General features: G+C 40.3%; 1 protein-coding gene across 5 annotated transcripts in view; it reads right to left on the reverse strand.

The window, feature by feature from the left end:
• ANKRD50 (ankyrin repeat domain containing 50) overlaps positions 1-24365 on the reverse strand; it is a 47861-nt gene extending 23496 nt beyond the window's left edge. The window contains exons 1-4 of one of the 5 annotated variants that reach the window (XM_070757688.1): positions 24058-24273; positions 22676-22839; positions 20819-22004; positions 2012-2241 (exon numbers count right to left, since the gene is read on the reverse strand). In XM_070757688.1, coding sequence (XP_070613789.1) covers positions 2012-2241; positions 20819-21294 — 706 coding nt within the window. In that variant the 5' untranslated portion in view covers positions 21295-22004; positions 22676-22839; positions 24058-24273. The other 4 variants (XM_070757690.1, XM_070757687.1, XM_070757689.1 and 1 more) reach the window with 4 other exon arrangements.
• Positions 24366-25534: the final 1169 nt, after the last annotated feature.

Consider the following 25534-nt stretch of genomic DNA (forward strand, 5'->3'; position numbering starts at 1 on the left):
TCAACAGATAATCACAGATCTTTTGATATTTCATGGTTTATCCCAACACCTTGGTTGACATAGATCACACATGTTAATATTTGCATACAGACATAATGTTGGGAGATGTTCTTGAAAGATTTGATTGTACATTTCTACAACAGAAAAGATTCAGGTGGCAGGTAAAATCATTAATCACTGGACTACCTTTCTTGTAATTTACTTATTCTAGATTTCTAGAAAATTGAGGATTTTGTATCATATTTTGTATCATGTGTATAAGCATTTTTCTGTGTAATAATGAATTAGGATAAGTAAGAAAGTTATGCAATAGAGACAAATAACAAAGGTAAAACAAAAAGCAACAGGGAGCATGAATGAGCATGTTGCATAGCTTTGTATGTTCACTCTTAACTTCATTCATCGAGTAAAAGCTAAAATAGCTGCAGATAATTTTAAGGAAAATTTGTTTAATCATACATACACACCACACACACACACACACACACACACACACCAAGATCTTATTATGCAAACTGTTTGGTTAGATTCCATGATTTTTACTACGTGATTATAAAGCAGTTCAAGTAATGTTAGACAACCAGATGGTCCCTCCCTCTCTTTTTTATAAATTAAATCAACCTATCTGGTACCTGGACCCATACATTTTATTGTTTTAGAAATTTAATTATGATTCACTCATTTCAATTTGTGAATGTTTGCTCTAAGGATAAAAAAATAATTCCGTAAAAATTCAACAAAGAAACAAATGCAACACAAAACAAAATAAATTCCTGTGTCTATTTTCCAAATGTTAATTATTATGTCTGTCACAGGAAGTTATTTCAATCTTTTATTTCCCGGTGGACTTAGATTCCCCCTACCCACACCCTTTTTTTAAACAGAAGCTAATATTGGTGCCAATTAGGCATTAGATGTGTTACTAATATAGGGAAATAAACATAGATTTTTCTAAGGTCTTTTTCTTTAAAAAGCAGCTGTGTAACTAAGCTTGAAATACACTGCAAGAAATCCAAACTAGAATTACTCTTTTTTGCACTTAAGAAAAATCTCAGGAACAATAGCAGTAGTGACAAAATAAGTTTACAAGTCAGCCAGGACTGGAACAACAACGTGTAGAAGACTCCCAATAGCTTTTGCCAACAGCGCTCCCATAATCAAATGCAGCTGCACCCATTCAATAAACTTGAAAAATACAATTTTCATTCTTAAAATGTAAAGTAGTAAATTTAGAATTTTATGGGGGGGAAAGAAAGGGACACAAATGTATGCAACACCATTATTAAACTTTGTCCTTCACTAATGACTTGTAAATTATGGTCATAGTAAGGACCATAATTTTGGTTACTGAGCAATGCAGTTTTGTAACCAAGTCCGATCCCATTTAAGTTATTTTTGTCAACGAACAATAAGGTCAGTCAGGTATGCTACCTATTGTAATATCTGGAGTATATAAAACTGAAACAACATGTACCTATTCCAAGAATATAGATTGTTCATATAAGTTAATGGCATAGTTATCAATTTTAAATATATACAGTGTTCCCTCGATTTTCGCGGGTTCAAACTTCGCGAAAAGTCTATACCACGGTTTTTCAAAAATATTAATTAAAAAATACTTTGTGTTTTTTCCCCTATACCATGGTTTTTCCCACCCGATGACGTCATATATGTCATTGCCAAACTTTTGTCCGCCTTTAATAAATATTTTTTTAATAAACTTTAATAAATAACCCTGGTGAGTAATAATCTAAATGGTTGCTAAGGGAATGGGAAATTGCAATTTAGGGGTTTAAACTGTTAAGGGAAGGCTTGTGATACTGTTCATAGCCAAAAATAGTGTATTTACTTCCGCATCTCTACTTCGCGGAAATTCGACTTTCGCGGGCGGTCTCGGAACGCATCCCCCGCGAAAATCGAGGGAACACTGTACTTCATATTTTATTGCTTCTTATATAAATCTCTTAAAATACTGTACGAATAAGAAATAACAGTTATGTTATGTACTTACCTGTAAACAATTTTGTGACAGTTTTATTCTGCTTTCTAGCAGAACAGAGAAGCAGTAACCATGGGGGGAAAAATTCATAATGAGTAGCTAGAAGCTCAGCTATAGTTCCAGATAAGCCTGTAGATGTCTGGTCACCTTCAGCAATATTGCACCCCTCATCTACGGAATCCACCAAGAGAAAATAACTTTGCTGTGGGCTCTTAGCTCCCAGAAGTGGAAGCAAAATGCACCTGAAACAAAAAAGGAAGAAATATAAAAATCATGTCCGCACTCATAATATGAGGGATAAGCAATGGCTTAAAAAGAACATGCATAAATATGTGGAAACCGTCTATTTTCAAAGAATGAAAGCATCTGCAGTTTTTCCAGGCTTTTATAGCTGCTTCAGAAGCTGTCCTTTACCAGCAATGTCTGTAATTCTACACCTTCTCTCCTTCAATATAAGGTATTCAGAGACACTTCAAAAGAGTTTCTAAAGCAATGAAACAAACTGGAAAAAGAAACCTGTTTTAAACTTTGAAAGGAGTTCAATATGCACACATAGCACACAAAGAACGTCTTTGGAATTAATCCAATAAATACATTATTAGAAATTGTGACAGTGGAACTTGAATATACATAGACAAAAAATATCCCTGTTATACCCATTAAAATAGTTTCTTAATATTGTTGAGACTCTTAATCTTTTACAATTTGTTTATTATGCAAGTATGATAAGGTTGGCACTAGAATTCTTCATAACTTGAAAGTAGATATTTAGCCACATTAATTCAGACTTCTAGGAACTGTACTTCTATTATAGCCAGAGACCAGCAGATTAAGACAAACAAATTAGACACTGAAATCTTGAAGATAATTAAAAGCAAAGTTTGCTTGTGCATAATAACTTCCAATTATAAGAACCGAATTAGTCTTTCAAAAAATAAAAGTCCCAGCTTCCTTTCTAACATGACATAATAATAACAGCAAGTGACCTAGATTGATTTTGGCCAGCTTCAACTTTCCTGCCATATGAACTATGACCAGTCCTAGGCAGGAATAATTAATTGGCTTCTAGTAATTATCTACATTAGATTGTCCTCAAGGTCAGTACAGAAAATGCAATCAGAGCACAATGTGGCAAATGCATAGCTGTCATTACTATGAAGAGTTAATAATACCTATTGTAAAAGAACTGTATGTGCTGACAATACCTTCATTCAAGGGGGAAATGAAGATATTAAAAGCCATAAGCCATATCAAAACATGATAAACTGTCAAATTTCAGTAATACGGATATTACACCTTTTCACGATATTTATTTATTTAAAACATTTGATTTGATTTGATTTATTGGATTTGTATGCCGTCCCTCTCCAGAGACTCGGGGCAGCTAACAACAATAATAAAACAATATACAAAATAATCCAATACTAAAAACGATTAAAAATCCATTAACATAAAAAAACCAAAAAACCAAACATACATACTGACATACCATGCATAAATTGTAAATGCCTAGGGAGAAAGAATATCTCAGTTCCCCCATGCCTGACGGCAGAGGTGGGTTTTAAGTAGCTTACGTAAGGCAAGGAGGTGGGGGCAATTCTAATCTCTGGGGGGAGTTGGTTCCAGAGGGCCGGGGCCGCCACAGAGAAGGCTCTTCCCCTGGGTCCCGCCAAGCGGCATTGTTTAGTTGCCGGGACCCGGAGAAGACCCACTCTGTGGGACCTAACTGGTCGCTGGGATTTATGCAGCCGAAGGTGGTCCCTGAGATAATCTGGTCCGGTGCCATGAAGGGCTTTATAGGTCATAACCAACACTTTGAATTGTGACCGGAAACTGATCGGCAACCAATGCAGACTGCGGAGTGTTGGTGTAACATGGGCATATTTGGGAAAGCCCATGATTGCTCTCGCAGCTGCATTCTGCACGATCTGAAGTTTCCGAACACTTTTCAAAGGTAGCCCCATGTAGAGAGTGTTACAGTAGCTGAGCCTCGAGGTGATGAGGGCAGGAGTGACTGTGAGCAGTGACTCCCGGTCCAAATAGGGTCGCAACTGGTGCACCAGGCGAACGCCCCCCTCGCCATAGTTGAAAGATGTTTCTCTTTATATTGCCACCCATCTTAAATCAAAATCTGGGTAATATGATCTCATGACTAGAATCCCAGTTAAAAATAGGATTCAGAATGAAGTTAAAATGTACAGGCTAAAAGGGAAAAAATGAAGCTAAAAAATTCTGAAGACTACAAAAGTTAACCAGGTGAAGGGACTGCCCTCAAAATAATGTAACACCATGTCAGGACCACTAAAAAGCTATTTTCTGCTTCACATTATTGGAAACATGAGAAAAAATCATGTGTTTATATGTGCCTTTGAATCAGTTTTTAACTCCTGGCATTTGCCTGAACCAGTTCCTACAGTTTTCTTGCAAAGGTTTTTCAGAAGGGGTTTGTCACTGCCTTCTTCCTAGGGCTGCGAGTGTGCAACTGGCCCAAGATAACCTTTGTGTGCAAGGTGTGACTAGAACTCACTAGCTGTTGTGATTCAGTCTGAGGCTCCTCAGGGAACGGCTGGAACTCTGCCGGCTCCATGCTCAGAGGGGGAGGACGAGGAACAGGAGGAGGAGGAGGACCAGGCAGACGGGGAAGAGGAATGTCAGGACGAGGAGGAGGGAGAACAGCCTAAGACCCCCAGGGGGGAGCTCTCCCCAGCGAGTAGCCTGGAGTCATTAGATGAGAACGCACAAGCCATCATAGATATGAGGCAGAGAAGGGCAGCAAAAAGAAGGGGACAATTAGCCAGGTATTTCCATCCCTAATAAGCAACAGCTGGGTTTGGGTGTAGTTCTCCTCAGCAAGGTTGAAAAGGCAGGCCCGCCCTTCCTGTATTGTGGAGAGTTATCTCTTGGGAGTCCTGTGACCTTGCTTCGATCCTTGGCGTCTCTGATTCTGGCTTGTGGCCTAGAAGGCTGAAAACTTGGGGGAGGCGTGGGTTTCATTATCTACAGTGGTGTGTGTGCCAGCAAGAAGCCTGTTGTATTGTCTGGCCGTCGTGACTCTTCTGTGAAGCTTCATAGCATTACAGTTTGTAAGAACAATTTTTGTTATCTGTGTTTGTTTTCAAAGATATAAAATGACTTTGCTTTTTACCAGAGTGTCTGCCTACTCTTTTTAGTTGGTGTTGGCGTCTGGGGGAACCCAGACATAACACTAGCTGGCTTCTGGTTTGATGCCTTAACCATTGCCCCAAACAGGCTCTGAAGAAATTACTGGATCACAGGCCAGAATGGCAGATTAGAGAAGAAAAACATACCATTCAAACAACTTTCCAAACAATATTTAAATGCTTTATTCAATATCCTTCACCCTAAAAAGACAATGAATGTTCTTTTATGACTATATGTCAATATCTGATTAATACCAATGTTCGCTGTATTCTATATTATCTGATTCCTGAACTGCTTTCAGACACTGGATTGTTCTATTTAAGTAGAATTGCCTGCTGTACCTTTATGACCATTATTTGAAATAGCATTATTGTATCATACTGTCTAATCTCAATTTTTAAACATAGAAAGGAATCGGGACTGGAAGTACACTGTAGTCTACAGATTCTTTTAAGTGAAATTAGCTAAATTTGCCAGTCTTAGCAAAGAGCCAAGAGAAAATCAATTGAATGTAATAAACCAGAAGGCAAGCTGTTTCAAGCCTCTCTAATGAAAAATTGATTAGGAAATTACCACCTTTAGCAAAGAAACTATACTCAACTATAGTTGAATAATTGACTGGACAAAGCTAAGAGGTTCCATTGCTGTGGAGTTCAGGATAATTTTGCTCAAATATCAACACTGGCATCACCATTTTGTTTCTGCAACTTATCAACTCAAAAGATGACCAGCCTTTGTAACTAGCTCTTTTAATAGCACATTGTTACATATAATTAACTAATTTAGATGTTTTAAATATTAATCAACATTAGATCTGACTGGAAATACTGAAAAGTTTGGCCTCTCTCCCCATAGTTTCACACAGAAATAATTTTCTATTTTTGCTTAAGTGATTAAAAAAACAGCATATATTTTATGCATGATAGAAAAAGTATTGATGTTTGTAAATTTTTATGGTGCTGAAAATTCTTGAGAATAGTATGGATGGAGAGGTGAACAAATACATTAATCATAACAGAAATTAACATGTTTTGAACACATTATGCCATGGTTTCCTTAAGAATAATAGAAAGAAAAAGAAAAGGAAAGGAAAGGGAAAAATAGGCAACAAGGAAGAGAAACTTGATTATAGACGTTATGAGAATACCACTGGGTGACATGAAGGGACAGGATGTGGACGTTCTGCTATTATTCTGTCTGGGTGCCCCCAGACTTCAACACCGACTGGAAAAAGCAGCCAGACACGCTGGTAAAAGCAAAAGCTTTTTATAGTTTGAAAAATAAACACAGAGAAAAACCTGTTCTTCCCAACAGGCAGGCTATGAGGCTTCACAGCAAAGTCCTGACGGCCAGACAATACAGCAGACTTCTTGCTGGCACACCCACCACTGTAGAGAATAAGACCCACACCTTTTCCCCCCAAGGTTTCAGCCTTCAAGGCCACAAGCCAGAATCAGAGACGCCAAAGATCACAGCCAGGTCCCAGGACTCCCAAAGATAATACTCCACAATACAGGAAGGGTGGGTCTGCCTTTTCAGCCTTTCTGGGGAGAACCACACCCAAACCCAGCTGTTACCTATTTAGGACTGGAAGTACCTGGCTAATTGTCCCCTTCGTTGTGCTGCTCTTCTCTGCCTGTAATCGATGATGGCTTGAGCATTTTCATCTAAGTACTCCAGGCTGCTTGCTGGGGAGAGCTCCACCCCGGGGGACTCTGGCTGTTCTCCCTCTCCCTCGGCCTGATATTCCTCCTCCCCTTCTGCCTGGGCCTCCTCCTCCTCCTCCTGTTCCTCATCCTCCCCCTCTGAGCAGGGAACCGGCAGAGGTTCAGCCGTTCCCTGAGGAGCCTCAGACGGAATCACAACAGCTATGAAGGTTGCAACTGTAAAAAATGGTCACGTCAATACTGTTGTAACTCTGAACAGTCACTAAATGACCTATTTTAAGTCAAGAATTATCCGTACTTTTTACACCATTTTTTTCAAGTTAGCTGAGTATTATATTCACCAATAACTGATCTTTTAAAACATTCTGAGATTAGAAAAAAATGATATGTGATAAATTTTAGTGTGCCTGTCATGGATGCCTAAGAATCCAAGCAATCCTTTCCAAGGCACATTGTTCCAGTACAGTAGTTGCTATTTCTATAGATAAGTCCTTTACCCACAAGCATCACTTACTGTATATCATAAGATACTTTTTTGGTTTTAACTATTTGTCTGAATTATGAGGCTTATAAAATACAATGAAACATACACATAAAACAGAATAAAAGTGTATAGAAAAGGGAGGAAAAAATCCCTTAATGCTTTTACTACAGGTTTTTAATCCTCAAATATTTTTTTCTCCCAGGAATAAACCATGTAATGATGTAATACTTATTGGAGAAGATGTGGTTTGTGTCCCAAAAACCAGCTTTCATCCAAAACTAATGCCACCAGTTTCTGATTTTGACTTTCAAGACAGATGCAAAATGTTATGTGCAATATGTAACATTGAACAGTACAAATAAAATAATTGCATTACAGCATGGCTGTGAAATAATAGCATTAGACAAAGCCCTGGAAACTGTCCTTCCTTTCCTCTTTCCTCCAATGCTTCGTAACCATCACTGGCTTAATCTATTGTACTTTTAAAAAATACTTTAAAAAAAAAATTAAAAAATTACATTTTAATTTTTTTAAAAAAATGTTATAGTTGCAAACTGCTTTTTTTAGTTTTCTATATTCCATCTGTGACTTAAACTTGTAAGAGGCATTTTTTAAAAATGCTGAACATGATTAGAAAGTTTTTTGCTGTTATTGTTGCAACTTCACATTCCCTTAACTGTTGGAAAACAATATGAACATTTGGGAGGAAGAGATTGCAAAGGGTAAGAGTTGCATTACAGTGATCCCTCGAGTTTCGCGATCTCGATCTCCGCGAAACGCTATATCGCGATTTTTCCACCCGATGACGTCACTCTCTTCCTTCCTTTCTCATCTTTCTTTCTCTCTCTCTTTCTCTATCTTGCTTCTTCCTCTCTCACACTCTCTTCCTCCCTCTCTCATCTCTTTCTTTCCTTCTCTCTCTTTCTCTATCTCTCCCCCTCTTGCTGGCGGGCGGGCGAGCGGGGGCATCAGCGAGGAGCCGGGGTTTCCCCTTTGCGTGGGCGGCCAGGAAGACCCAGGGAAGGTTCCTTCGGCCGCCCAGCAGCTGATCTGCTCGGTAGCGCAGAAGCAGCGAGGAGCCGAATCGGGGTTTCCCCGCACGCAAAGGGGAAACCCTGATTCGGCTCCTCGCTGCTGCTGCGCTACCGAGCAGATCAGCTGCTGGGCGGCCGAAGGAACCTTCCCTGGGTCTTCCCGGCCGCCCACGCAAAGGGGAAACCCCAGCTCCTCGCTGATGCCCGCCGCTCGCCCGCCCGCCAGCAAGAGGGGGAAGACCCAGGGAAGGTTCCTTCGGCCGCCCAGCAGCTGATCTGCTCGGTAGCGCAGCAGCAGCGAGGAGCCGAATCGGGTTTCCCCTTTGCGTGGGCGGCGGGGAACGCAAACTCCACCATCTACGCATGCGCGGCCATAGAAAAAAGGGCGCGCATATGCGCAGATGGTGTTTTTACTTCCGCAACCCTACATCGCGAAAAATCGATTATCGCGAGAGGTCTTGGAACAGAACCTTCGCGATAATAGAGGGATCACTGTATTCATTAGTAGGGGATGGATTACTAAGCTTTTCCCACTTCCACCCCATTTTCTATTTCCAATTAATTTTAAATTTCCTTTTCCTTTTCTTTCAACTGCCAAAATGAGGAAAACCTATAAACATTAGCTTCCAAACTGTATTATATTCTCACCCACCCCCACCCCCATAATCTGGGGCAAGGATACTGGTGGAACTGGTCAGATCAATATCAACATTATACAGTGTCTATTTCTGTGAAAGGCTACACATTTCTTCAATAGGTCAAATTTTCTTCGTCTTCAAAGGAGATCTACATTTTTTACTCATTTGCTCCAGGCCCATTTACCCAGGGAGCAGAATATATATACTGCATACTGTATATTAGCTTACTCTCTTACTTCATATATGTCATTACTTTAACAGTGCCAATTTTACAAATAAAGAATTTTTAAAAGTCATATATAAATGTGCCACAATTAGAAACAAAATAAAACAGTTACATTCAAGAAAACATGTAATAGATGAATAAATTTGCTTTAAGCACCTTCCTAAAGAAAGGAAAATACCCGAAACTTTCCTAACCATTCACAAAAGAATGTAGGGAATAAAAAAGGAGCAGAATTTATTATTGATTTTATACAGGGCAACAGTAAAATGTGACTTGCTAAAGACTAGAGAGTGGGGGATAGACTTTGTTCTGTTGATAGCTTGTGTGTTAGCTGCACACATATTTGTTCATCAAAGACAGCAGCTTCACTTGGTCTGCAAAGGCAACTAGCTGTTTCACATGAAATGGCAGGATACTGTACTTCCAAAACTAAAAACTCATGATGCAGGCCTCCTCTTCAGTTAAGGGCTATATTTCAAGAGCGGCTTTGGATTTGCAATACTCATCATGGAGACCTCTTTTATATAATTTAATCGGGAAAAACAATTTTATCTACAGTACATTCCACAGAATTATGCACAACTATTCTGACAACAGCAAATGTCCTTCTGAAAGAAAGTATAGTACCTATACTTACAAACTTAATTCGTTCCGTGACCAGGTTCTTAAGTAGAAAAGTTTGTAAGGAGAAGCAATTTTTCCCATAGGAATCAATGTAAAAGCAAGTTGCGTGCGATTGGGGAAACCACAGGGAGGGTGGATGCCCTGTTTCCTCCCAGGAGATTCCTAGAGAGGCCCCACCGAGGCTTCTCCCCACCTTTTCCAGCCCTGTCCCCCCCCCCCCCGGAAATTCCTAGAGAGGTCCCACAGAAGCTTCTCCCTGCCTTTTCTGGTTACAGTTTCGGAGGCTTGGGTTTATAAGTGGAAAATGGTTCTTGAGAAGAGGCAAAAAAATCTTGAACACCCGGTTCTCATCTAAAAAAGTTTGTAAGTAGAGGCATTCTTAGGTAGAGGTACCACTGTAATTTACTTTGTTGAAGTGAGGTTGCAGAGATTAGAAGGAAAAGGAGGTATTTCTTAGAACAGGGTTTCCCACCAGGGGTGCTTAGAACCTTTGCAGGTTCAAGACGATATTCCAAGGAGTGCAAAATCTTGAGTTTAGATGTTTCAAAATGATAGCATATATGCATAATTATATGAATATAATTATTTACTTTTCTAATGGATGCAAGAATATATCAGAAGCGTTCAGGGATATGGGGAATAGAAAAGGTTGGGAATCCCTTAGAATAACTTACAGACTGAACAAGTGTGTTTTTATCAGTATTGAGTTTTGTTTTTCTTCTGAATGCTCATAGCTAATATAATCAAGGTAATAAGATCACATGTAAAACTATGTCACCATATAATTCATTCTGGAAACTAATATAGCAACAGCTGTTAACAAATGTTTAATATTTAAGCTTAAGATACAGAAGGATCTTGACAGACTTGAACACTGGGTGCTATGTAACAAAATGGAATTCAATGGTGAAAAAAGTAAGGTTCTACATTTAGGCAAGAAAAACAAAATGCACAAGTACATTATATGTGGTACATCACTCAATAGTAGTAACTATGAGAGGGATCCTGGGAATCATAGCAGACAACCATTTAAATATGAGCCAGCAGTGTTCAGTAGCTGCCAACAAAGCCAACACAGTTCTAGATGCATAAACAGAGGGGCAGAATCAAGATGATGTGAAATGTTAACACTACTTTATAATGTCTTGGTAAGGCCACACTTGAAATAGTGCATCCAGTTTTGGTTGCCATGATGTAAAAAAGATATTGAAATTCTAGAAAGAGTGCAGAGAAGAGCAACAAAGATGATTAGGGGACTGAAAGCTAAAACACATGAAGAACAGTTGCTGGACCTGGGTATGTCTAATCTAAGGAAAAGAAGGACTAGGGAGACATCACAGCAGTGTTCCAAAGAAGAGGGAGTTGGGCTATTCTCCAAAACACCTGATGGTAGGATAAGAAGCAATGGGTAATAACTAATCAAGGAGAGAAGCAACTTGGAACTAAGGAGAAATTTCCTGACCGTTTGAACAATTAATCAGAATTGCCTCCAGAAGTTGTGATTGCTCCAACACTGGAAGTTTTAAAGAAGATATTGGATAACCATTTGTCTGAAATTATGTAGGGTTTCCGGCCTGGGCAGGGGGTTAGACTAGGAGACCTCCCACATCCCTTCCAACTCTGTTATTCTGTTCTGTTCAAATTCAGCATTCCATATTAGTCTAGCAGCAATTTATCCTTATATACATTTCCTTTAGCATAGGTTATGTTAAATATACATCTGTTTTATTCCTTTACAAATCATTAAGATGTTAAACATAAGTTATCCAAAGTCCTATAATTTATATTAAAACAGTCAGTAACAATAAAGAAATATAAGTTTATTATGACATATTTTAAAAATGAAACATTATAGAACATACAATATCTTTCCATTTATGGTAACATGCAATTCAAAATCTCTTATTTGACCTCGTCCAGTCAAAAGTACTTCTCTGTATCATAATGTATGCTAAAGCAAGCCAAATTCTTTGTCTATACCATTTTGATTTATATCTCTAGCAGTATTTAGCACTACCATGTATGGCAATTAGATACATCTCTAGAACAGGAGGAGAGATCTAACAGAGAAATCCATAAATTCAAATTTCTCACAAGCATCAGAGCCTGAAACACAAACTTAATAGAAACTATAGTTTGCAGCAACCATAAACTATAAAATACTGTATTTCTCCATGGGTAAAATATTTGTAATTACAAAATTTCTGTGTTCCCACCTCTAACTCAACCCCAGATAACATTAGGATTGCATCATTTCTACTCTTTCAACTCAATCTAAAATACACTAGATGGAAAGATTTTGGTCAGCCTAAGTTCTCATTTAGTAAATTTGTGGAAGAAGCCATGTCTTACTCATTAATCAAAAGGGACTTGGCTCCATACTAAATCAGGCATGATTTATCTTTTCATTTTTGCCCCTAAACTAGTTATTCCCTCTTCCTCTGATAATTTAATTATTAATAAATAATTTAAGAAATCTGCAAATAATCAAATTTATTTATTTATTTATTAGATTTGTATGCCGGCCCTCTCCGTAGACTCGGGGCGGCTAACAACAATAATGAAACAACATGTAACAAATCTAATATTTAAAATAATTTTAAAAACCCTTATTTAAAAAAACAAACATACACACAAGCATACCATGTATAAATTGTATAGGCCTAGGGGGAAGGGAATATCTCAGTTCCCCCCATGCCTGATGACAAAGGTGGATTTTAAGGAGTTTACAAAAGGCGAGGAGGGTGGGGGCAATTATGATCTCTGGGGGGAGTTGGTTCAAAAGGGTCGGGGCCACCACAGAGAACGCTCTTCCTTTGGGTCCTGCCAAACGACATTGTTTAGTCGAAGGGACCCGGAGAAGGTCAACTCTGTGGGACCTAACTGGTCGCTGGGATTCGTGCCAAATACAGTAAACAGAGGTTTGTATTCAACTATTGGTTTTTTGTACAAAGAATGTATACATACACGTACTTTAGTCGGACCTCAAACGAACAGCAATCAGCAATTACAGCAGACACACACACAGAGATAGGCCCCAACAGGGCCTCTACTTACTACAGGCTTTTAAAGTGATATCAGCCCAAACACCTTGCTGACTCATTCCCAGTATTATATCATCATAGCAGCCGATCACCTCTTAAATCACCCTGACATCTTTAATGTGTCTGCATTATATGCTACCACATCTAGAATTATCCTGAAAATAAAATAACTATATAACATGCAGAGAACATAAATTTACCTAAGTTTCTCTACTCCTCTTCATTCCCTCAACCAGCTCCAAGGAACAGCCAGAGGGAGAATGTATTTGCTATTTTATTTTCCAGTGTACCTCCATAAATTAAAAACAAAAAGAATTAAAAACAAAAATAAGACAATCCAAGTATGTCAAAACATGAAATATTGTGGAAAGCAAATAGCTGGTTTTTGCTTGGAGCATTTTGCTTACAATTACTCAAGAGACCTTTTAACCCAGAAATCCACATCTGTATGACTCAGTGTTAATTCAAAAAATGTCTTCCCACACTTTGGCAGTCCCAGAGCAACACAGAGAATCCAGAAGTTTTCAGCTGTTCCTTTACTGGCCAATGATTATGTGAAGCTGAAGTTGGATGTAACTTTTTGTTGATACTGTTCGACTTACAGTTATCCTGTGTTACATTTGTAGAGAAGCAAGCAAGCAAGCAAGCAAGCAAATAAAAAGACAAGAAAATAAAGGAAATTTTGGCTGGATTTCTGCTCATTACGACTACTAAATTTATGTTTCATTGGCGATGTGAAGATTTGCAAAGGGGCAAACTAAGAATCAAAGGATTCAAAATCCTCCCAAGCACATTTAAAAGCAGGATTCCTCAACCCCAGTCCATGGACTGAGACTGGTCCGTGAACTGAAACCAGTCTGCAGCATGCCAGAAACCAGCTACTCAAACAGAAGAAGCCCCATTCGCAGTATGCAGGCAGCACAAGAAACCACGCCCCTCTCCAGTCTGCAGAGAAACCTCTCCAGTGAACCAGTCCCTGGTGCCCAAAAGTTTGAATATGACTGCATTAAGTCTTCATTGACACTGATTCAAAACTGCAATGGTGCCATAATATTAGAATGACATTACAACTGCCGATTATCGAAACTTAAATCATGCTGCTGTAAGGCATTTTGTTGCAATTCTCAACTAGTTGGTGTAAAATGTAGTTTTTCTGAACCAGTTAAAATGAGTGGCTTGTGTAAAAATCACAAGTAGAGTTCTGGAAGTTACTCACTAGTCTTCAAAAAGCTATTATTTTTAAATTTGAACAAAGATTTTCTCCAGAACTTTGTTGCAAACCCTGAAACCAGAAGGTAACATAGTCATGTTAAGGTTATAAGCTTTAATATTGTATGTATGTACTCTGTTTCCCCCAAAATAAGACATCCCCTGATAATAAGCCCCATCGGACTTTTGAGTGCATGCCGAGTGCTTATTTAATGGTTCAAAAAATATAAGACAAGATCTTACTTTCGGGAAAATATAGTATGTATGTATGACTATGTGGTTGGTGCAAAGACACTGAAACTGCAAAAACAGCACAAAAACTTTGTGTTAAAAAAAAAAAGAACCCAAAATGTCTTATCAATTCGAGGTATATCACTGTTCCAATTATTTTATATCAAATACTACTTTGCAATAGTTCTTATAGAGAGAGCTATAAGAGAAGTGAACTATATTTTTAATTGTTTCTCACTAACATGGCACTATTTCAAATCTGCCTTTTACAGGACGGGGAAAATATTTACTGACCCTTCACATCCTGGACACAAACTGTTTCAACTCCTACCCTCAAAACGTCGCTACAGAGCACTGCACACCAAGACAACTAGACACAAGAACAGTTTTTCCCCGAACGCCATCACTCTACTAAACAAATAATTCCCTCAACACTGTCAGACTTTCTACTAAATCTGCACTTCTATTCTACTAGTTTTTCTCATCATTCCTATCACCCATTTCCTCCCATGTTGACTGTATGACTGTAACTTGTTGCTTATATCCTAAGATTTTTATTAATATTGTTTCTTCATTGCTTATTTGACCCCTATGACAATCATTAAGTGTCGTACCACATGATTTTTGACAAATTTTATTTTATATATGCTGAGAGCATATGCACCAAGACAAATTCCTTGTGTGTCCAATCACACTTGGCCAATAAAAATTCTATTCTATTCTATTCTATAGCATGCTCTGACCCAACAACTCCCTCCTGAAATAAAATGCAGTTGCAAAAACCAATCTAAAATTCTATGAGAAAGAAAAAATTGCTAGGAGCAACATGTGCCCAAGGAATCCACGCATGTGCGCATCTGAAGGATTGATTCTGAATAGAATAGAATAGAATACTGCCTGTTATAACATAATCTTTAGAATGGAACCCATGTCTTTCTCAATGTTTCTTCATACAGATTTTCTATATTGCTTGTGTACCCTAAATATGCTCTGGAAAAATTCAAGGACTGGTCCTTTTATTGAGGACTGCAGGCCAATTCTCTTCTCTGACGATTCTAACTTTAAAAATATGGCCTAAGATGGAATTAATATAACTGTCTGGTTTGGTTCTGCAACCAAATCCAGTCTGGCAGAGGAGCGATCAGAGGAGAGATCAGGCTGGCAGAGGAGCAGCTTCTCTTCAGTCGTCCATTCTCCTCCCCTTCTCCTCTTACAACCTAGGGAGGAGGCAGGAAACGCTTTTGCACCTAAGGAGGAGGCAAGAAAGGGACTGGGAATCCAGTTTGCCTCCCGCTCCTCTTCCTGCTCTCCCAAGGTCTGTTAAGCTAGGGCTGAGGATATTCCCTTGCAGGGAAAGACGCTCAATAGGAAAAAGATCTCTTCTGCACCAATGCTCCGGCCATTGCCTTGCCCTGTTATAACCCCCACCCCACCCCAGCACCTCTTTGAGCATGGAGGGCGCAAACTCCAGCATCAAGCGGCAGGAAGTGAATGCTGCCTTACATGCAGGGAAGGTAGATACAGCGGTACTTTGCTCCTACACCCTTCGGTGACCCTCCTCCTCCCCCTCCCCCTCTATCTTGTTACATCCTGGCTGGCTGTAGCTGAGTTGTAAGCATGCGCACATACAGGGATACCCTCCCTAAGCGAATGAACACCCGCACTGCACACACCTTTCCTATGCTTTGGCACTCACTAGAGGAGAGTTTCCCTGCACGTGCGCACGCTCACGGCTCAGCCACAGTTAAGCAGGGGGTCACAAGTGGAGGAGAGGGGACGATCGCCCAAAGGGAAATGTTTGCCTTGGTTGGCAAACATTGGTCAGCCCAAATTTCCAAAAATATCCAAAAAATTACTAGAAGCAGTAAGGGGCGGGGTTAACCAGTGATGGGACAGGGAGCCACAACGGAGGGCCCAAAGAGCCGCACGCGGCTCACAAGCCGTGCTTTGCCAACCCCTGTCCTAGACTAATAAATGTACTCTAAAAAAGTAATAGAACAAAAACAAATTTTTTGTTACATTTACACTCAGTGTACAATTAAATATTAACATTAGTCATCAGCCATCTACTTAATGATTTTTAATAAGATAGGAAAAGAAAATTATTTCTAGAGGTTTTGCTCACTTTTAAAGACTGTATCAACATTTTTAGTGTATGCAACCTACAAACAGACTGAGACTTAAGCCTGCCAGTGCAATACTTACAGAACCTTAAGAAATCACTAGCATAAAATCAAACTCCTCTTCTATAATATGGTTTGTTTGATAGCAGCATATCGTGCATATCCAGAAAATTGTAGTTTAGTCAAGAAACTACTCTTCAGAAAACCACATAATATATGAACTACTTTGTTATAGACATATCTTTAAAATGCATGACTTGCTATTTATAGATTTTTTTTTCAAGCTGCAACCTAAATCATGCCAATAAATCTTTTAATGCACCAACAAGAAATACATGGAATCGTCTTAGGAAACCGTATTTCAGTTGTCTTGTAGTAATAACATGTTTTATACAACCTTTTTATTTGACACAGCCAGTTGGGTCTAGTGTTTAAACCATCTGGCTAGAAACCAGGAAACTGAGTTCTAGTCCTGCCTTAGATATGAAAGCTGATTGAGTCAGTCACTCTCTCTCAGCCCAATTCACTTTATCAGGTCATTGTGGAAGGGAAAATAGGAGAGGAAAGAGTAATTGGTTGGCTACCTTGAGTTATTTAGAAAAGTAATAAAGATGACATAAAATTAAAATTAAATAATAATAAAAGTTATACATGGAACATATTTTCTTTCTATGTAAGTTTATTATTCTGAATTCCACTATATTCAAGTAGGTGAGTAGAAGCATAATCCTGCATTTTGAATGCATTTATAAATGCGTTTATAATTCCAGTGTAATTGTCCATTCAAAGAGCATCCACTACCAGCAGCTCTAAATTGGAGTTGGATAATAGATATTTTCTCAGCAAGTTGAAGGGCTTTTAAGGTCTTACATCCTTTTCCTAAATGTCATCAGAACACCCAAGGCATGTAAACACATTTTATTATCTTTGTTAGAAAGTTATTAAGATTTGCTCTCAGAATATAAACAGTGTGAAGATCTCCTTCACACAGGTGCAAGTCTTATTATGTTTGGACTAGCTTGAATAATTTGAACACCTCTGCGCCAATACCACACATTTGGAAACTCCCATGTGAGCAAACTAAGACATAAAAAAGTTTTCTCCAACCTTATGTTCTTACATGATCTCGGGTGCCCTAATGCAATACCTCCCCCTGCATAAGCATGCACAAACCCCCCCGCTATGGTACTCCCATCACACATGCACACAGGCTTCACTGAAGGCTCCGGTCTTCCGGTAAGCCCTAAGGGCCATTTTATGCATTCCCCAGGCTTTAGGAGGCTTTCATGAAGCCCGAAAAGGGCAAAAAAATGGCACAACAGGCCTACCGGAAGTTCATTTCCAAACTTCCAGTAGGCCATTGGATCTGTTTTTTGCCATCCACAGGCTCCGTAGGCTTTCCTAAAACTTGATGGGGGAAAAAAACTCCCCACACCCTCCAGAAAGCCAAAAATCAACTGGCTAGTGCACCCATGTGCATTGGAGCTGACGTAGGGCAAAGCCTCACATGCCCTCAGAGATGGCTCAGCTTGCCACCTGTGGCATGCGTGCCATAGATTCTCCATCCCGGATCCAGGACTTCAAAAGAGCCAGAACTTGAAGTTGGTTGGGAATTATATAACACAAGTTCTAAATTGGAGAATAATTGATCAAATTATTGTTTGGTTACACACTATGGTACTTTATAACGTGTGTTGACATTATCTGTTTTAAAGCATTCAATGGAATCACTGGGACTTTCAGATTAATTTGTTCCATAAAGGACCATGAAAATTATCAATTATGAATATTATTTTATCAGCCCCATTAACCTGTAAGCCTTTGTTTTCTCCCTTTTTTTATAAAGTTACACATTGCCTTAAGATATTAAAATATATTACTAGGAAGCATTTTTATTTACATGTTAAAAACACAAATTTCACATTTCTAACATGTCTGTGTAGAACAGAAATGACTCTCATTTTTGTTTTGTCACAAAAAAAGATTCAAACTCCATTTCTATTTGTTATTTTATTAAAGATAAGATTGACTGACATATTTTATAGGCATTCCAAAAAGAGAATTTCAAGCTGCAGATTTGTTTACAGGCTTTTAAAGCTGCAGTAACCTGCCACCAAGACTTTAATATGGAGCAGAATAAAATAATTCTTAGGTTTTGGACAAACAAGCAATTTCTGAAATACAGTATGAGGTCAAGAAGACATTCTCCTGAGTTTGTCCATCCTCAATGTTGCTAGCTATAATAACTGTTGGTACTTTTAATGTTTGTAAGTGTCATGTATTTTTTATCAAAGAAATGAGAACCTCTTCTTTAGATTCTGATTGCAAAAGTCAGAAAAATGACATTAAGATTTGGAAATCAAATCCAAATGCCATTTTTCCCAGTTCCAATTCAGGGATGAAGAGCCTAGTGTATGGCTTGACTAGCGACTTTCAATATCCCTCATCACTCACCATACTTCTGCTGGGACTTCAGGAAGAAAAGCATAGTTTCCTACATTTTCTTAATCCACAATATTACCTAAATGGGATTACATTAGAGAAACAAAGAGCTATCATTCAGAACTTCCCTAGCTGTAGAATCATAAAAGTAGCACAGCCTTTCCAAGAGGATTTTTATTAAGTTGGTGTAACAATGGCTCCAAAAAGGAGTAACAGATAATAAAAGGAAATCATTTAGCCTATAAATAATAAAATACTGCTTCTAGGCACAGAAAGTCTTAGGAGGCAGAAAAGTACAACCATTAAGGCAATCTATCAAACAGGAATTTTGTAGAGTATTTCGCAAATATAATAAAAGTGATGTTCATCATCATATGGGGTGGTTCTTTCACATAGGATTTAACCAGTTCCATATAGTAAATTTGAAAGATTGCTGCACAAGCATTCCATATAGATCAGTGTTTCTCAATCTTGGCAATTTGAAGATTTGTGGGAGTTGACATCCACCCATCTTCAAGCTGCCAAGTTTAAGAAATACTGATGTAGATAAAAGACTACATATGAAAAAAATTTAATAGCCTACACCAGGAAAGACCTGGTATAGGCTGTTAAAATAAATTATAAACCAAAATAAATTGTAAAGCAGCAAGTAACTGAGGAAACAGGGAACTCCTATCAATTTCTATATGAATGGAACTAACTAAAAGTAGGGAAAATACTATTGATTTTTCATCAACAAGGAAAGTGTTAGGGTTATTATATTTATTGTTCTTTTATCTTCTGATTTGGAGGGGCGGGGAATTCTCCTCATTGGGAAGTGCACAAATATATGAGAAGTGATTTCTCATATACAGTATTTGAAGTGCACGATGTGAGGATGCAGGCCTCCATCACTAATATTTTCATTACCACAGAAAATGAGGTCCATGATACCTCCTATGAGCTTTTGGTAATTATAGTTTCCCAATTCCTCACCAGTAAATATAGAGAAGAATACTAATGAGATCTATAACATAAAAGATCTGGAGTTAGGTCTGACCTACAACATTATAGAATTATAAATCCTAGCTATCAATGAAGATTTTCTTCCCTTGGTTAAATCTAAAATTTCACAAAAGATAAAATATCATAGCTTACATTCCTTAGCTGTCCTATGACTTGGCAAATTAGAGTAAACTTTTAATATCCACTGTTGATCCATATCTAATTCCTTAGCTGTCCTATGACTTGGCAAATTAGAATAAACTTTTAATATCCACTGTTGCTCCACATCTAATGCATATCAAGATAAGTTTAACAATAAGACTTATACAGTCAGACCATCAAGTGATTCAATACGCTTCATTGTCAATATTCTGCATTTACTCACAACGTTGTCATAAAGTATTTCTGCAGGCCTTCCAATCAAGCATGCTATATTAACACTTTGCAACACTTTCCCATCCTGAATAAACTTCAAATTATACTTGAACATAAACTATAATTGAAAATGAAACATCAACAAGATAGCACTAGAGTGCATGCTTTGATCAACATGACCTAGGCCAGATTTTTGTTTGGTTTTTCCTCTACTGTAGTTTCCAGAAAGCCACTGTGAAAACTTTGAACAGATATTTATCTTTAAAAGCAAGGGCTTCTATCAATATAACCATGGAGACATTCTAATCTTTAACTGCCTTTCATGTTTCTTCTTCCCTGCCAACTCCATCCCAGAGTTATCAGAAGATGCCAATCTAGAATGTGATTCACACCAATTTCTCAGGATACCATGCCTAATATTTATCTTTCCATGTGAACTTTTTCCCCACAGGCCTTATTTGAGCAACTCTTGTAAGCAGAAAATACCACCCACATGAAGAGCAATTTATGTTTTTATGAAAGCACCTTATTTACTCAAGCAGTATGAAAGAAACATACTCAAGTGTCATTTATTACCTTTTAAAAGCTTCAGCAGGGTTTCGCTCACATTCCCCAGGTTGCAGGAGACTTTGAACAGCTGGATCTCTCACTTTGTCCTCATAATCCTGAATCAGTCCACTCTGACCAATCTGGGCAACTAAACCTCTAATAAACCTCCCCGCACAGAGCGTATCAGAGTCCTGTGCCCTACAAAAATGGAAGGCTAGTGCTTGGTGATGTAAACCTCTTTGTAAGTTTGCAGGTGAACTTGGCCATAATAATTCAGTACAAACTGCTGTCTTGCCACTACCAGGACCTCCTACTAACAATACACCCCAGGATGCTCCCTTGCAAGGGACAACACAAGTATCAGACCCAGAATTCACAATGGATGGTTTGTTGGCAGAGCTATTGCTGAAGCTTGTCTTTTCTTGGAGGCAGTGCTGTAGTTTGTGAAAAACCCATTCTCTGCAATAAAACTGTTTCCCCTGCAGCAAGCTGGTCTGAGCCATTTTACAGACTACCTTCTGAGACAGGTCCAAATCAAGAGCACATCTTAGGTTTCACTGAAGACCACAATTCTTAAATCCAAGCCAAAGTCCCCGTTGCATGAAACTATGCCACAGGCCAGACTGCAATCCACAAATCTGTTCATGCCTTCACATAATAGTCAGTGACATCTTTGGGCAAGAAGCATCTTTCAATCCAAATATGTCTGATATTTTTTTGCTGGAAATCCTCTTTAGAGGTATAGCTATGTTTGTAGCAAAGCTCAATGAGGCATCATTTAAAAGGTTGCCCCATGCCATGACTACAGTTGCATTTTACAATGATGCATGCTATTATGAGATTAATGCATCTAAAGTAGAGATAACATGCATGAAGAATTCCCACGTTTCTTCTCTAAATTCCAGTCATTTCCAAATATAGGTGGCTTTTAGATTCTCCAGATCAGCAACTTCTAAAAACAGATCGGGTTTTTTCCATCAGCAAATGCACCATACATTGCAAATAAATGGATATGACTCATTTAATATGTAGCGTTCCGAAGTTCATACAAGCTCTGTAGTCCAAATCCGTCCTTCAAATCACGATGCTTCATGAACCCAGTAAAGGAGAAACAGAACTTTTCTTCCTTGTGCTTTCTTGGTCATCCTGTGTTCCAGTAAACCTCTGCTAGTTTCCAATTGCAACCGTCAAACCACAGGATTTCTGTCCCGGACTGAGAATAAAAGAACCAAAGATTTGTTAGCATACATAACAGTGAACTTCAATCTGCATGATACAGCCAGTCATCTGTATAATGTAGAAACAGGAGGAGCCTCCCAAATCCATTTCCTGCATTCAAACTAGCAACACAGTGACACTAGAATAAATAAGAGATAATATATTATTACCCTAGGTCAGTGTTTCCCAACCTTGGCAACTTGAAGATATCTGGACTTCAACTCCCAGAATTCCCCACTGGCTATTTTCAAGTTGCCAAGGTTGGGAAACACTGACCTAGGTATAGCCAATGCATTTTATCATGTATGTTTACTTAAAGAAGTAAACGTGTAGTATCTCTCTGTCTCTCTCCCATACAAGCAGCATTAAAGCTTTGTCGATACCACCTAGAATTACATTCCTGTCTTCTATCCCCAAGGCAAGTGACCTTGAAACCATGCAAAGCCTCATCTCATTCTGAAAACAGACCTCCAGGTTCGACTCGCCGCCCATGAGACTTTGCTATCCGACCCCCACCCCCCCGCATCGTACCTGCTCCCCCCCCCCCCTTTATACCTTGGGATTTCCCTCACAGTTTTTCTTAGCCTTCTTTGTTCATATAGCCTGGAAGGAAGCCTTAGGAAACGCCGGCGCTTTCCCCCCCAAATAAGCCACGTTTGAACTTACCCTTCGCCGCCCCCTCCCGCTCCCTTCGCATTGTCGCTCTGCAGCGCGCCCGTTTCTGTCATCCGTTCGGCTGCTTCCCTTCACAAGCAGCGCTTTCTTCGCATTCGTCCCCCACACAGGCTTTTGTCTTCCCTCACAACCGCGACCGAGGCTTTGCGTTTCGGCTGATTAAAAAAAAAACCTGGCAGGACGCAACAAGCCCCCTTTTCAATCCCGCTCGCTCTCTCTCTCCCTCACACCCTTCCCCGCTTTCTAACGCGGGTTTTTTTGGGGCCGACGGATAAGAATAAGGCGAAAGGGCGGAGGAGGCTGAGGGAAAAAGTGGACTCAGCCGAGCGACCGAAAAGGCGGCCCGTCTGCTGCTCGGATCCACCGCTCGATACAGACACACGCCCTGTCCCCATCCCCCCCACCAACCGCCTGCCTCCTCCTCCCTCAGCGCCAACACAACGGCGACCATACAGAAGGGACACGCACACAGGGCTCGGCAGCAGCGAGAGAGGGAGAGCCGGACCGCTGCGTTCCGATCGATACCCTTGGCTCTCGATCTCCGGCTGAGGCAGGCGGCAGGGGAAGCCAAGAGGCCGGCTCCTTCGTTGCCTTCTCCTTTCCCTCCCTCCCCAACTTGGACCACACGTTCTCTTTCTCCCTCTTTTCTTTCTAGTTCGCGAGATTCCGATGGCAAACACGCCCCACACAACTGACTCGGTCTCCCTTCCGGGTCCCGAGGCTGGTTTTTTACCCCCTCCGCCCCCTTTTCTCCGGTTTTTTTTTTTAACCGAGAGGAAGCGAGGGGAGATCCCCGGCGAGCAAAGCGAGGAAGCTACGCCCACGTCGTTCAGGGTTCGCCCGGCGCTGAAGGGCGCTGAGCCAAGCCGGCGAGCCGATCGAGGCTGAGGGGCGACCCAGCGAGAGCCTCGCGCAAAGACAAAGCGGGGAAGAAGAGGAGCTCGGCCGCCACGCAGGCTCCGCGCAGAAGCCAGCCAAAAAAGGTGACGGGCGGCGGAGGCTCCGGCGCGCTCTTGCGAGGGTCTGTGGCAGGAAAATGACAGGAGAGTTTTCGAAAATCCCAAATCTCACACATACACACAAAAAGCCACACTTCAGGGCAAGGCAAAACCTCCGGCGCCGTTTCGACCGGGTTCCTTTCCGACGCTGCCTTTGCACCGATATAATAAAAGCCCGTTTTGTTAGCTCGCAGTCTTTGCAGAACCCGAAGGCGCCCGGGTTCTATCTTCAGCCCTATCCGGGATCTCGACCGCCAAGAGCGGAACAGGCGGCGACTTGAATGCGGCCCCTTCCCTCCCCACTCCAGCCTGACCAAGCGAGATTGGCGAAAGCAGTCTTTTTTATCCTGGCAACGGCGCCCGCTGTTCAATTACCTCCCCCGTTTCCTCTTCTTTGGACAAGGCGGCACTAGCAGCTGCTGCTGGCTCTTCCCCTGCTGCGCTTAAGCCGCTCCCCCCAAGGCGGGCGAAGGCTTAAGACAGGCGTGGCCGGTCGCTCTTCCCTCGCCGCAAGCCCAGCCCGGTGCCCGAGCAGTGTCGACCCTTCCGAGCCCCAACGGTTCCGACGCCAGGCGCCCTCCGCCCCTTTTCCCTCCCGTCCCTCTTTTAACCTGCTTCGTTTAGCCCGCCTCCTGCTCGGGCTCCGAAGCCACGCCTTCCGTCCTCGGCCCCTCCTCTTTCGTTCCGGGTGGAAACTGTGTTGTGTTTTTGTCCCGAGGCGGGGAAGGGGCGTGGTTAGGCCTTGGAGATGCTGCTTCATATCACCTGGGCGGGGAGGGAGGGGGAAGGAGGGGGAGAAGGCCCGCAGCCGGCTCAGAAAGCTACCGGTGAGTAACCCGTCTGGCTGGCACGTTGCCTTTGCTCATTCGTGTTATCTAGGCATCGTCCCCTTTCATTCTCTTTGCCATTTTTTTTCTTCTTTGTGCATTTATAGCAGGACTTTTTTTTTTTAACAACCTGACTTGCTCTGAAGTAAAAAGCAGCAAAATAATCTGAATCGGAACATATACTGCTCAAAAAAAATAAAGGGGACAAATAACACATCCTAGATCTGAATGAATGAAAGATTCTCATTGAATATTTCATTTGCACAACAGCGTGTGAAATTGACTGTCAATCAATTTGTCAATCAATCCACTCGAAACAGAATACCCTACCAGACTAGACTTTCAATCCTGGGCCTAGAAAGCCTAGAACTAAGATGCCTTAAACATGATCTAAGTATTGCCCACAACATCATATGCTGCAACGTCCTGCCTGTCGGCGACTACTTCAGCTTCAACCACAACAACACAAGAGCACACAACAGATTTAAACTTAATATTAACCGCTCCAAACTTGACTGTAAAAAATATGACTTCAGTAACCGAGTTGTTGAAGCGTGGAACTCATTACCGGACTCCATAGTGTCATCCCCAAACCCCCAACACTTTACCCTTAGATTATCTACGGTTGACCTATCCAGATTCCTAAGAGGTCAGTAAGGGGCGAGTACAAGTGCACTAGAGTGCCTTACGTCCCCTGTCCTATTGCTCTCCTCTCTCTCCTATACCTTTCTTCTATTCCTATATCTCTTCTTCTATTCTTTCATTGATATGTTTTATTCCTATATCTTCTCTTCTCTTCTTTCTTAGATATATTTTACTATGAGTATATCCTCTATAATCTTCATTATGTATTTTACCATGTGTATACCCACTAAAACTCTCATTGTGTATTGGACAAAATCAATCAATCAATCAATCAATCAATCAATCAATCAATCAATCAGTGTTGCTTCCTAAGTGGACAGTTTGATTTCACAGAAGTTTGATTTACATGAAGTTATATTCTGCTTTTTTAAGTGTTCCCT

This window comes from Erythrolamprus reginae, chromosome 7 (genome assembly GCF_031021105.1).
Source record: "Erythrolamprus reginae isolate rEryReg1 chromosome 7, rEryReg1.hap1, whole genome shotgun sequence".
Classification (NCBI taxonomy): domain Eukaryota; kingdom Metazoa; phylum Chordata; class Lepidosauria; order Squamata; family Dipsadidae; genus Erythrolamprus; species Erythrolamprus reginae.